This window comes from Trematomus bernacchii, unplaced genomic scaffold, assembly GCF_902827165.1.
Source record: "Trematomus bernacchii unplaced genomic scaffold, fTreBer1.1, whole genome shotgun sequence".
Classification (NCBI taxonomy): Eukaryota; Metazoa; Chordata; class Actinopteri; order Perciformes; family Nototheniidae; genus Trematomus; species Trematomus bernacchii.
The window spans coordinates 5781219-5795233 of record NW_022987689.1 but is presented as its reverse complement, the minus strand read 5'-3'; the positions used below and the strand labels follow the sequence as shown (position 1 = coordinate 5795233).

General features: G+C 41.6%; 1 protein-coding gene across 1 annotated transcript; it reads right to left on the bottom strand.

Annotated features, from left to right (window-relative positions):
• Positions 1-749: 749 nt before the first annotated feature.
• Positions 750-12603, bottom strand: acsl3b (acyl-CoA synthetase long chain family member 3b). Its single transcript, XM_034137290.1, has 15 exons — positions 12397-12603; positions 9102-9585; positions 8309-8486; positions 8104-8213; positions 7813-7951; positions 7023-7173; positions 6722-6845; positions 6315-6386; positions 6083-6222; positions 5292-5464; positions 5069-5143; positions 4337-4528; positions 4140-4254; positions 3857-4014; positions 750-3643 (listed from the first exon to the last, which is right to left on the bottom strand). Exons 2-15 carry the CDS (start codon positions 9450-9452, stop codon positions 3486-3488), a joined length of 2136 nt encoding a protein of 711 aa, XP_033993181.1. The 5' UTR covers positions 9453-9585; positions 12397-12603; the 3' UTR covers positions 750-3485.
• Between the last annotated feature and the right edge of the window lie 1412 nt (positions 12604-14015).

Genomic DNA, 14015 nt, shown 5'->3' with positions numbered 1-14015 from the left:
ACTAATTACAGCTGAAATAATTAGTCCATTAATAACCTGTCAACTAGAGTTATTTTTGTTATGTGGGTAAAGCTTCTCAGATGTGAATTCCTACTATGATACTAAACAGAATTACTTACGTTTTTTTTGGGAGGGCTGGACCTGGTCAGACACAAAATATTCAAATATATAAACTTGAGCTTTGGGCAAATCTGATGGACATCTTTTCCCTATATTACCTCATGATTCATCATCATCATCAGTTACAGTCCCTTTATCTGACCAGGGCCCAATATCTAAGATAAATTGATCATTTCTGTCCTAAGCAATGCAAATAGTGTGGTAAAATGCTGGATTATATCTCATTTAGATGTGTATGGCATCAGGATAGCAGGTGCAGTGAGCAGTTGAGCTTCTTCCTTACATTTCTATTAAATGATTCACCAATCAGAAGCCGAGGTCGACACATTGTGAATAAAAGCAGCCTATGACTGGAAGAAGAGAAATCCTTTGTTTACGAGCGCTGAATGAAGGTTGACTCCGAGGGCTGCATGTTCCGTTAGCGTCCTCGTACCACAAGTCTTTCACAGACCACACTCACTCAAACACACACATGCACAGACACACTCGTCTCCGTTGCCATAGAAACTCAGGATGATTCTGATCAAGCTGCTGATCAAACCAGCCACACGTCGTGCCTCGCTTTGTTTAGTTGTCAAACACACACACACACACACACACACCTCTGAAACACACAAGGACAACAGCAATTACAACACAACTTTTTATTTTCATTACATCGTTTTCAAGGCCAAATTACAAATAAATAAGGAAGGAGACACTTGCAAATAGCCTGGCTCGCAGGGCCACTTAATCACACAAATCAACGAGGAGACCCTCGAAAACTGGTCAGTAACAAAGATTATTAAATATAACAGGAGACTTTACGCCTGTACAATTATTGGTAGTTTGAATGGACTTGAATTCATAGATCCCCTTCCCCTCTCAACCTATTTACAATGCAAGTGAAACTAGAGGAGTGGTCTTCCCACCGCCCCTTTGTCTTGGCCTTGCTGAAATGGATGTAGCAGGACACAGCATTGCGTGCTATCAACTAAAATGTGGGTAGTGCTTCACATTCTTAAGACCCCTGAAGACAGCTCATGTGTGTCAGAAGGCAACTAGCTGCCTCTAGCCAGGCAGAGGGAAAGCAGCAAACAGCACTGTAAGCTACTGACTTTTCACTCAAATGTCGAGAGAAAGAACTGTAATCAAAATCAGGAAGGGAGGCGCGGCTTTCCATTTCATCATGATGGTACTGTAACTTTTGTACATGCTAAATTAACCTTTACGTTGAGCTAGTTGGATAAGAGAACTAGTTAGAGTACCTGACTGTACATTTGTTAATGCTAAAATTCTTCAGTACAAGCAAAGCAAGACTTGCATTACAAGAGGGCAGCTGGGGGATAGACGTCGGCCTTACAAAGGACCATTGACCAAAAACTATTTCATGTTCTACCCATAAATGTGAAGCGAAGAAAGAAAGACTGAAGCGAGGGTGTCACTCGTACTGATGCCATTCAGGTCATTCCACCACCAATCTGAAAACTACAGTATTACATGTATTCAGTATTTTTTTTACATGAGTTCAAACATGTGGCGGTTGAACCTCTTCATATAAGTTGCAATACAGTGTCATACACATGAACCAATTTCAAGATACTATGAGGTCTGGTAAGTTTATGCTATTTACTAACCATTCAAAAAAGGAGTGTATTGATAAGGAATTTCTTCAGTTGTTTGACTGGAGCGCTTTCCTCCTCAAATATGTATTCAAGTGCCTTGGTACAGTTGCACACTTTATATTAAGCGGTTTCTACAATGCCCAATAATAAATAGTTCAATCTGAATAAAGATGATTACATTATTTAGCACAGTACGCTCAAATGGGCTTCATCTAGACCTCCCTCTCAGTGTGTCTCTACCCCTTTAATCCTTTGCTTGTGTTCCAACATGTCTTTCAATACGAGCAACAGACCTTAACATTCATACATTACGGAGGGGCTGCTGTATGTGCGTTTGTTTTTCCTTCCTATGTACTCTAGTTTCAATTTGTGTATAAATATTGCACATTCATTTTGTAATTCATATTCATAAGTAAAAAAAGACAAAAGTAACAGTTACTCAATCTATGGAGAAAAAAATATAACATGTACATTTCCGCCAAAAAGTAATCGCAAGAGTAACCCATGAAAGGCTTAATGTAACTATTTGTCTACGCTGGGCTTATTTCCCTCTGAGACATCCATACGGTGCATTGGTCATGACTGGAGGAATACGAGGCAGGGCTTCTGAATGATCAATGAACAGACAATACAGAATAACCAATTAGATACAGGCTGGGAGGTATCCGGGGGCCGCTTAGGTGGAGAAATGAAGCCGTGGGCGAAGAGCAGAGACAGAAAAAGCCCCAATGGATGAGTTTTACAATTTAGGTTTGACCCTGCTGCAAAGGGGCCGAGACCAAAAGAGAGACTGAATCGCTTCTACTAGTCAAGTTAGCAAGCACACACTCAAATGTACAAGCTTTGAGACACAGGCGGAACAAAGGGCAGGGCAGGAAAGCCAACCAAAAAAGAACCTGGAAACAAAGCCCAATAAAGTACTTCACGTAAACAAATTGTCAATAAAAAAACAGGAGGATAGAGAAAAAAAAAGACCCTTTAGAATATAACCATACAAAATACAGTACGAAAATAATAAAAAATGTTGATGCTCAATCTCTCATGGCTTTGCAACACCGATTCCTCATACTTAAAAAAATACTCATCAAATGGGGTTTCAAAGCTGACAAACCAAACATGAAAAACGTGTAGTGAAGATCCCTGCATATATTCCAACCTGAATGTTACTTAAAGCCCAGGAGAGACCCCTCCATCGCTCTCATGCTACCCTATGCCCCTGCCAGGTATCTGCACTAAGTCCACTACCATACTGAACATGTAGAGCCCTTCAGAGAGCAGGGGAGGAAGAAGAGGAGTAACGGAAAAGAGCGCACGGACACTGATCCAGATATACGTTTAGCCTGACATTTATTTCACTTTCGAGTCATACGGACGTCCGACTTCATGTGCCACCTCGGTTGTCATAGAAACTCAAAGGGGAACGGTGAGTAAGTCGCACCGGCTGGTTCGGCCATCTATGAGGGACCATGAGCCTTTTGGTCTTGAGAGATAGCAAGTGAGCTGGTTTCAAGATTCGTCTCCCTCTTTTGATCGAAGCTGGTCGCAGGGAAGCCGAGGAGGAGATGCATGAGATGCTTTATGTGCCTGTAGTAGTGTGTGTGTGTGTGTGTGTGTGTGTGTGTGTGTGTGTGTGTGTGTGTGTGTGTGTTTTTCACCTGTATCTAAAGTATAACTGCTCTCCCAATATTCCTTGTAGTGGCTTCTGAGCTCCATGTGTATGTGTACAAGTATATATGTGTATGGGTTGTTTAAAGCATTGTTTTATTTTCCTCCGTACATTCTCTCAATGTCTTCCTGGTAGTGTGATTTCAGCTCCTTGCGTTTCAGTTTGAATGCGTCGGTGACCAACCCAGTCTCTGGGGTCCAGGGCTCAGAACTCAGACGGATCTTCTTGGGGATCTCGAACCGCTCCATTTTCGCTGGTTTGTGGAGAGAGAAGAATCACAAGTCAGTTTGTTACAGTGTAACACTACTGCAAGTCTGTCACAAGCCAGGCATCATCGCACCCAATCTGAACTGTGAAGTTATGATGGAGAGTAACACATCTTTGGTATTGTTGAGAAGGCTTTAATGAGGGCATTTACAGAATGAATATAAGCAAGGAAGACAATGAAAGGCCTTTTGCCCTCTACCTGAGAGGGCAGCTTCAGTAATGATGCGAAGAACTTCTTTCTCCATCTGGGAATTGTTGCACATCTCCTCCCATGTGCCTCTAACCTGCACCTGCTCCGCCAGGGCCATTAGCTGCTTGTGGTTAGGCACCACGAAGCTGATCACATACGACTGGTCACTGGAAAAAGGTACAAAAGAGTCCAAAATGTCGTTTTACCAAGAGCTGAAATGTTAGTGTCTTTCGTGAGTAGTCTTATATCTGAAAGAAACAGATTTAAAAATGGAGTGTGTGCAGGATTGTACCTGTTGGCATAGGCACAGATGTTGTCTATGAGTGAGCAGTTCTTCAAAACAGCCTCCACCTTTCCAAGAGAGACGTACTCGCCTGCCTGTAACTTCACCAGGTCCTTCTTACGGTCTGTTGGGAGACAACCAGGTCACAGTCCTAATCGAACAGATAAAACATGTGCCACACATGCTCTAGTTTGTGGATTCCTTACCAATGATCTTCAGGCATCCGTCAGTGTGAATCTCTCCAATGTCTCCTGTACAGAACCATCTCTGGCCATTCTCATCCACATAAAAGTCCTCACGGTTCTTAGTTTCATTTTTGTAGTATCCCATCGTTACGTTGGGGCCGCCAATCAAAATCTCCCCCCGTGGGTTGGGCTTATCTGTGCTGTAGTATCCACCTAGAGGAGCAAAGGCGTGATTAGAATACCAGTACTTTTTATTGCTTTTCTCACTTGAGTTTTTCTCATATAAAAACATTACAACAACAGCTGTGCACGTACATAACAACCCAAACAAAAGAAACAATGTAATACAGCTATAGATACAAATACACAGATAATATAAAATAAAATAAAAATGCAGTTGGGAGTCACATTCTCATTTGACCATTTGACAGAACAGTTCCTCGTACTCAATCAGTCAGTATTCCTTGTTGCTGGTTTGAATCTTAAACATTAACCATTTCTCTTCATATTGTGTTTCTTGCATTCTCAGTCGATATGTCATTTATTCCATTATATGAATTTCCTCCACGATCTCCATCCACTGTTCCACAGTAGGAGGCTCCACCTTGCACCATTTCCTAGTTATGGCTTTCTTATCTATCTATGTAGTGAACATTTTCCTCTGTAGAATTGCCCAGATAGAGTATCATGTAGTCCATAGGAACCTCATATGTATTGCTTTCTTTAAAGTTGGGTTATTGGAATTGGACTCACCCTCCTCCCAGTCTTTCAGTGTCATCTCTGAACAAACCAATGGAGCACCAACTCGTCCTGTGCTGTAGTCCCACACTGAAAAAAACCCACCAGCAAAGACTTATGGTAAAAATGTAATGACTACAAATCAAGATGTTTTATATTTTTCATTTGCTATTCTCTTAATTTCCCAAAGGTGGCACAAAAACGACTACCGTTTCACATAAAATGCAGTCTCTCTTACTCTCGCTGATGGTGCCGGCTCCACAGGTCTCCGTCAGGCCGTAGCCCTGGCCCACCGGGCAGCACAGGCAGATGTTCATGAAGCGCTGTGTGGCAGCAGAGAGGGGGGCGCCGCCTGAGAGCAGGACCCGGGTGTTCCCTCCCAAGAGCGCACGCACCCGTTTGAACACCAGACTGAAGGAGAGGAGGCGGACAAAATGAATAAGAAAAAGAGACAAATGGGTAACTGATGAGGCCAATCAGATTATTGTATACTACTACGTATATTCCAAAATTGACTTAAACCAGGGGTGTCAAACTCAAGGCCCGTAACCCCATTTTATGTGGCCTGCAAGAGTTTGCAAAGAATATAATATACAATGTAATTGGTGTAACTTCTGCTTTCAGACGTAGTTATTTATGAAGTTATTACCAGAACTGATAATAATCCAATGCAGAGCCAATAATGTAATATAATACATTATTTAATATATATTACATATTTATATATGTATATTTATATAGTCTTAAAGTTACAACCGGCTCTTTGAGTGCAACCATAATGCTAATGTGGCCCACAATGAAATTGAGTTTGACACCCCTGACTTAAGCAAAATAATGTCCTCTGCAAACACAATGTCAGAATCCATTTTATGCAATGATTTAGTTAGTTAGTTAGTTAGTTAGTTAGTTAGTAACCTACTTTTATGTCGAACACTAGGATTTGATTAACCATGTTACTGAGGTTAATGTTTGCTCTTGTTTTACAGGTGTCTCTCTCTCTCTCAGAACAGGAATGAAATGTTTATTTACCTGTCGCAGAGTGGCGTGCTGTAACCCTTGGAGATCTGCTCCATCTTGTAGTTATAAGCCAGCGCAAACAGTGTCCTCTGCAGTTTGCTCATCTCCTCCACTTTAGTCATCACATTCTTGTAGATGCGATCCATGATTTCCTACGCACATTAGGCAGGAAAACTCTTTAAACACTTATTACAAGCCATATTACTACTAACAATTGATTTTTGGATTGATAAAAACATCTTACTGGTACAGCAGCCATGAGAGTAGGTTTCAGCACACTGGTGTCCCCTTTACTGCCCTTCTTTATCTTGGTAGACTGTAAACAAAACAATCGATCAACTTGTCAGTAAGGGAGGTAGATACACTTTAAAATCATGACCAGAGGCAACTGAATGGATTTTTGCCAGAGTAAAAAACTGGATAAAAGTCAGGTAAGATCTTTAAGGACATTATCAAACACCAAATGTTGTGCTAGGATTCAGGGATATATCGTTAAGGAAGATACAACAGTTTAAGAAGGATGAAGTAAAAACATGAACGATCATTTCCAAGGGCATCAGCAAAGGAAACAGCGGATTTCGTAATATATGAACGCGGAATGCAACAAATACATTCTGCCCACAAGGTGCATGTGTGTGTTTTTACACTAACCTGGTCAGCTAGAGTCTGGGGGGAGGAGTAGCCGATGCTACAGCCGTGAGAGATGCACACGAGTTCTGCGCTGAGCTCTAACACATGCGCCAACGGCAGGTAGCCAATATAGGTGTCTGATTCACTGCCGGCACAGAAATAACAGCAGGTTAATTTCAACAACAAAAGATAGGTGGTGGTATTTGAGTATGACAGGATAGATGTGATCGTGTTTCAGAATCAGTAGAAAGAAGGGGAAGAATGGGAGTTGGGAGAGTTCCAGAACACAGGACAAAGAGGACAGGAAGTGATTCTGACATACTTGAGGTTAGGGATTCGCTCGGCCATGCCAGTAATGCCAGCAATGATGTTGCCATGGGAGACCATGACACCCTTGGGGATGCCTGTGGAGCCGCTGGTGTACATGATGACCGCGATGTCTGAGGACTCTGGCTGACTGCGGTTTACTGCGACTGCACAGACAGAGGAGCAGAGGGAGATGGTTAGAGAGAACATGGATCACACATCAATGTAAACATGATTAGTTTAAGAAATGTCTGCTCACTTAAGTAAAGAACAAATGGTACAGTGCAAAAAACATTAAAACACAAAAGGTGTCTATATTTCTTTCAACCAAAGCTGAACTAAAATAATTGACAAGAGAGAGAAAATGATAAATGCAGCTAATCCTCACACTGAGTTTTGGAAATAGTTATTGTTTTCTAAATTTGAGAAATATCTTTCAAAAGTTGGTATTTCACACATTTATTGTTTGTTTCTATTTGAATTATCCAAGATTTTAAAACAATCCACGTTGGTTTTCTTTACAAATACTGCAAGAGGAAATTGTAAAAAAGGTCTAAAAAGTGATTTTAGTAGCACAAAGTAATTCCTGTTCTCCCTCATTTTCCCTAAAAGGTCAACCAATGATATTGTGGCAATAGGGGTTTGGCAAATTGTAATTTAACCTCTAGCTGACTGTCATGCACTGCACGTCACTCCAATTACACATGAGGGTGTCCGCTTTGAATTAATCCTCCATTAGTTGCGCTTCCATTCATTTCCCCGGACAAAATTGAAAACCTTTTTAATCGCAAAACACGAATACTCACTATTTTCAGGCTTGGCCCCTATCTCCTTCACAGCGTCCATACTGTAGACTGTGATTCCTCTGGGGATGTTTGGCCAGCTTGTGGGTTTACTGTCCACTACAATGATATACTGCAGCCTCGGCACATCACACACTATGGCCTGGGACCGAGAAGTTGGATGTAGGAGGGAGGGATGGAGAAGAGAGGACATTTTAATTATGCAAATGTTCCAGAGCTTCTTATCAAGCCATAATGTTTTACACTATAAACACCCATTAATTAAGTGAATTTTAAGTGAAAACATAGCCTTACCTTGAGACGGCTCTGAAGCAGGTCTTTGCTTGTGATGATGTGCGTGATCTCGGTCTCGTTCAGGCCGTGGGCGATGGCCATGGGTCCGAGAGTGGAATACAGTGTCACAACTGTCAAAATCAAACCCAGTTAAGTTGGTCATTAGTTTCTTCCTGTAGGCTCAAGATGGTCTGAATACACATATGTTTGTCTTTCTGTCACTCACGTTGGAAATTGTACATAAAGCAGGCTTGTGCTACCAACATCCACTCTGCTCTGGTCTCGCAGAAGATGGCGATTTTACACTGCGGCTTCAGGCCGAGTGCTGCCAGACCGCTGCCAAAACACTTCGCTGCCTCGTAGGCTTCCTCGTACGACAGCCAGTTATAGTTCCCAAGAATTACCTGCACACAACATGCAATTGTAAAATTGATTATTAAAGATTATTTCCACACACTACACCAAGATACATGAAAACTGTCCTATGTACATACATTCTACAGGACTACACATCTTCAGAGCATCTTTTAGTGGGTCAAATATGAAATAGGACAAAAACAATTCTTAAATGATTTTAAGAACATTTCACTAAAAGTGTCCACAATTATGTGATTAATGTGAGAACTGTATCGCTATATATATAAAAAAGGTAATACTGACACCGCTGAATCTAAAAGAGGTCCGATGTTGTTACCAGTGGCAACATTATCCCTCATGTGCGGTCAGTTAGCGCCATCTGCAGGGCTTTTGTAGCCATGCAGGTGTTAATGAGGAGGCTCTCTGCTTCCACCCACATTCCTCACACTGTGCAGTGTCTGTCAGCCTCACACACACACACAAGCAAACTTCCTGTTATCCCACAGATTCACCTAAAGCGTATACAGTTCTAAATGTGTCGATATGATAAGCGTTGCCACCCACTGACATGACTATCTTTCCTCCTGACAACAGACCCAATCATTCAAAAGAATACTGAAGGTGATAGAATTGTTTTATGAAATAATGTGTGTGTGTCTCACCTTTTTGAAGACCTTGCCGTTCGGCTGGATCTCATCCTCTTCACTGAGCACCTCCCTGGTGCCTAGACAGTCTCTCTGTGGAAACCGACTGGCAGCGTATTTAAACATTTTGTCCAGGGTGTCAACATTGGGGTGCATCCATGCCACCAGCTTGTCTTGACTGTTGGTGGCCCTGTAAGGCCCTAATGGCAGTCCACTAACTGAGCGCGCCTTGATCCGGTTTGCCCGCTCCACGTTGTTGCCAGCTCCAGAGAGGAAGTACCAGGGTATGAAGGTGATGACCGAGTAGACCCACACCACCGAACGGAAGACTTGCAGCAGCAGCGGGTTCATATCCTCCTTCAACTTCATCTTTGAGGATGAAGTTAAATCAAATAAATCAAACTAAACAAGCGACGCCACACTCTTCTCAGCGCTTGAAGTATTTTGACTTGCTGCGGCTGAAGATTGCAGGCAGTCGTTCTTTTGTGCAGTAAGTCCAACCCTGCAGCACAGAAACACAACATGAAATGATAGAAGAATAGTCTGGAATACAACATTTAAAAGCACATTTGGATATTTGAGCAGCTGGAAAAGTGTGCAACTGCGTCCCAGTAAATAAATCCTTGCTGCCTATTCTTAGGCGGGCTCTCCGGTACTATCTATTTCACCAAATCTACTGGCAAGCAAGACGCTTTAGCAATCATCATCATCAACAATAATAATCGTGCTAAAATGGCAAGTTAATAAACAGTCAAATGAATGGCCTCTCCTGTGAAATGTGCAGCGTTTTCATTTCATTACAAATAAACATTGCCTCCCCACTAGTTTGCAACTCATACCAACTCAAGATATAATATTACATTCAGCAATACAGCATATGTTATACTTGTGACTGCTCTCATTTGTTTGGCTATACCACAATAAACGTTGGCTCTACTGGGACACTGTCCCAGAGCTCAGCTATTCCTAGTGCCTCCTTAGGGCCAGAGTGTAATTTGCAGTGTACCCCTGCACGTCTGACCCTGGGCATGCTAGAGGTAGCAGCAGTGACTCAGTCCTATGATTGAGAAGTCAAGAGTTCACGAAGGAGGTGAGCATAACCTGAGCAGCTAATATAACAGGACTGAGAAGAATCTAACACTGACTGATGAGAGGGGCTGCTCAAACACAAGCTAAAGGAAACAACTGAGGAATGACTCTGTAATTCTACATGTTTAGCAGCACAAGAACATTTAGGGACGCTCCTGTCTAGATAACAAATAGTTTTCCTTTAAACGTGGCTCACTTCTGGTAACAAATGAGACGTGTGCAGGGATAGAGAATTAGAATAGAATTGGGAGGGATGAAACCCTCTGTAATGGTCACACATGCAGAGCACACAGCACACAGTGAAATTTGTTCTCTGCTTTTAACCCATCCTAGTACCGGGAGTCTAGTACTAGGAGCAGTGGGCAGCTGTTGTACAGCGCCCGGGGAGCAATGGGAGTGTGGGGGGAAGGGGGGGTGTCCAGTGCCTTGCTCAAGGGCACCACGGCAGGGCAGGAGGTGAACTGGGACCTCTCCAAGTAGCAGTCCACACTCCATATTTTAGGTCTGGTCAGGGACTTGAACCGGCGACCCTACAGCTCCCAGTCCAAGCCCCTACTGACTGAGCCACTGCCGGTTAGAACTACAGTTAGAATGTGAGTCCTGTCACCTGCACTGCACCAGTAAGGCCACCATGGCCAGGATAATATTACACTGCAGGGTACAATCTGTTCCTACACAACAATAGGTCATTCTCTGTACAGAGTTCGTTATAAATGCAAAGCAGCATATTTATGTGTAAGTGTGTGCACACGCATGCTACTTTCTCATGAGTTCTACACTCAGAGAAAAAACAATAATTTCAAAGTGAGTATATTGGCACATCTATTAGCAACGTGTGTATACATATAATGCTGCTAGGTGAAGGAAACAACATTCTGTTTCTGTTGATCTAGTGCAGGGTTTTAAAGGAGGCAACGGCATATACTATAGAGTATAATTCTAAATACACATTTTATAAATCGTGTCACAGGTGAACGTTGAACATGTCTCACCTGTTTTGCAGGGAGACACACACCTCAACCAACTGACACTTTAATTTCATTGTATATTAGGGCACATCAGGAAGGTGAAAGCTCCCTTTGTTTCTTGTAACACTGGTTCATTCATTGTGTGCTTTACTTTGATTTAGGTCGACACACCTGCTCCTACTTACTTCTCCAACAAGAGTGTGGCACATGATCAGATCGTCTAATTTAATGAGGATAGACATTATTTAACATGGTCCACAGTTATGATTACAGAGCAGATATTCTGCTTCACATTCACAACTTTCATAATAAAAATATCATCAGGACTGTAATGCCAGGCCATCTTTCCATCTTTATTTGTCATGCCACAAAGCCAAAGGCCTACAATCAGGTTCTGATCAAAGCAGACTTAAATAAACAAACACGTTACCAATGCTTAAAGGTTTGGTATGCAACATGCTTGACACTAGAGATTTACACCACAGATGTCAGCAGACTTGCAGCTTAACTACAGTATCAATAATGATTTTATCGAGCTTTAATCTGATCATGAAGATATTTTATCGAGAGTTCTAGTATAAAAACAACGTGATGAGGTTAAATGATAAACCTTTCCCCTTTATGATTTACATCTGGCAATCGTTACATGCCTTTTTCTCCATCTTATCAATGAATTAAATATTGCGTCACATTTTAATTTTCAACAGGCTGTATATTATGTTTTAGCTTAACTATGATTAACGTTGTTTATATGTATGTATCTGTTATTATCAAGAGTGTTTTGATTCGTGTGTCGATATCATGAATATTCGCCATCACCGTTAGATAAGATAATAACACATCACTGTTATGATAACCTGTACATGATTATAGATATGATGTGTGATGTTATCAAAGCAAAACCTGGCACGCTGGTTGTTTTCATTCTAATCTAATAAACAAGACATTTGTATTACTCCGCAGTGTGCGTCTCTGAAGCTACAAGGCTAACGACGCAGCATCAAGCTTAGCAGCTAGCATGTAGCTCAAAGACGAGCTAGTATTTAGCATTTCGGCTAAGCACTGCAGTTGTTGTTAGCCCGCTGCTGATATAGTTTGTTAGTTTGTTTATCAAAATTCAGTTGAGAATCAAACGGGAGCACACACATCGTATTGTACACGATTACATGGCACATTATAGGCGATGTGTTGAGCAAACCGGTTGCTAACCATCAGTCTCATCAACATCTGCAGTTCACACAGCCATACATTCTCACCTATTTTCCAGCCGCTACGCCTGAGTCGCTGCAGGGTTGAATCAAGTCTCTTTATCGTTGTAACCAAAGCTCTGACATCATATTGGCATAATCTATAAACAATATGTGTTTGGGTATGAATCACATCTACTACTCTGTTATTAAACGATTGAAAAATGTAGTGAAATTATAAATTTGAGCATCACCGGGCCAGTGCTGCCAGCCCGGAAGCTTCTGAGTGACGTCAGGACATTTCTCCACAGCGATTGGAGCACTGGAGGTGGCGCGTGCTTGGGGTAGCGGGACGTCAGTGAGGTTACTAGCGGTCACAACTGTGAGCAGCGTCAGTCGTCGGCACACTGTGACCCGGGATACACCCGGTCCCAACGGGTCAATTCGACCTGTCACCGTGAACAGGTTTGACTTTGCTCCAGTGTTAATGCACCCTGAACCCCAAAGATCGAGAAAAACCTAAAGATGTGTGGTGTACACACAGGCGCACATGGTAGAGGGAATTGAAACTGAATGGTGGGCTTTACAGGAACGTATATTTCAGCTGTCTCGACTACAGATTGTGCGAACAGTCACCAGCGTATTCTCCTACTTACCTCTCATGTTTGAAAAATGGATTTACATTTTTTTTTTAGCAAAATCAAACAAGCGAAACTCCTTTTTCTTCTGTTTGTGCGTAGCCCCACCATGATTCCTCGTGGCTATGGCCTATTGACTTAAAGTGGACCTCCTGTACTATAACCACCACCATGCAAAGATCCCCTAAAGTGGCACATGTAGCCTACAAACTTTGATATAGTTATCATATCCATAGCCTATTCAACGCATAAGAACTGCAGGACAACTGATAAACTACAATAACCCTATAAAAAACGTAGCCATTTACAAAGGGAGTTTGTCTAAAATGAGCAATTGGATGGATTTTAAGATCCCTTAGTTAAACCCTTTGGTAAAGATGTAAGCGAACCGTCCTCTGACTGCTGACAGTCTGATAAACTGAGGAAGAAGATTGGAGTGAATGACTGTCGGACACCCATAAAACTGACTTCATGATCGTGGTCACAGTGAGCAACATTAGCAGACACTGACAGTGAGTTTCAACATAATGTATAATGATTATTAGACTGAAAAGGTTGTTTATGGTTACTATTATTTTTGTTTTACACTGTTAGCCTACTGTTTAATACTATTTATAAGGGATCTCACTGTTGGTATTTTATAATTTAATTCATCCAACGCTCAATTTGAAATTGCAGCCTTGTTATAGTATAGGCCTATGCAGATTTATATTTTAAAAGGTATTCATATTGTAATTGGTTATGCTGGCTGTGATGTTGTAATTATTCAGTTCTTTATGAAGTAGACCTTGATTATTGTGCTACATGGCTTCCTCAGTCCACAATATAAATAAATATGCAGCAACAATAATCAATCATTTCCGGGATAATGTTAGTTTTTAATGCAAACCATTTTTATTTGGTTTTATCGACATTTTAGATGGAACAAATGCGTTATTTATTTCCCTCTGCCATTTAAACGTTCTTTCATGTTCTTACAAACTTCCAGTTAACATTGTTGATTTTAATGTGTGCTTTTATTTTAGAGAAAATGCTGGGGGGGAGGGGCTT

Excerpts from the sequence above, each read along its gene's own strand:
- acsl3b (XM_034137290.1), bottom strand. The coding sequence starts at position 9,452 with ATGAAGTTGAAGGAGGATATGAACCCGCTGCTGCTGCAAGTCTTCCGT. Across the intron at positions 7,952-8,103 it reads TGCTTCAGAGCCGTCTCAAG|GCCATAGTGTGTGATGTGCC; the intron begins GTAAGGCTATGT and ends TCTCGGTCCCAG. Across the intron at positions 4,255-4,336 it reads CGGATGCCTGAAGATCATTG|ACCGTAAGAAGGACCTGGTG; the intron begins GTAAGGAATCCA and ends GTCTCCCAACAG.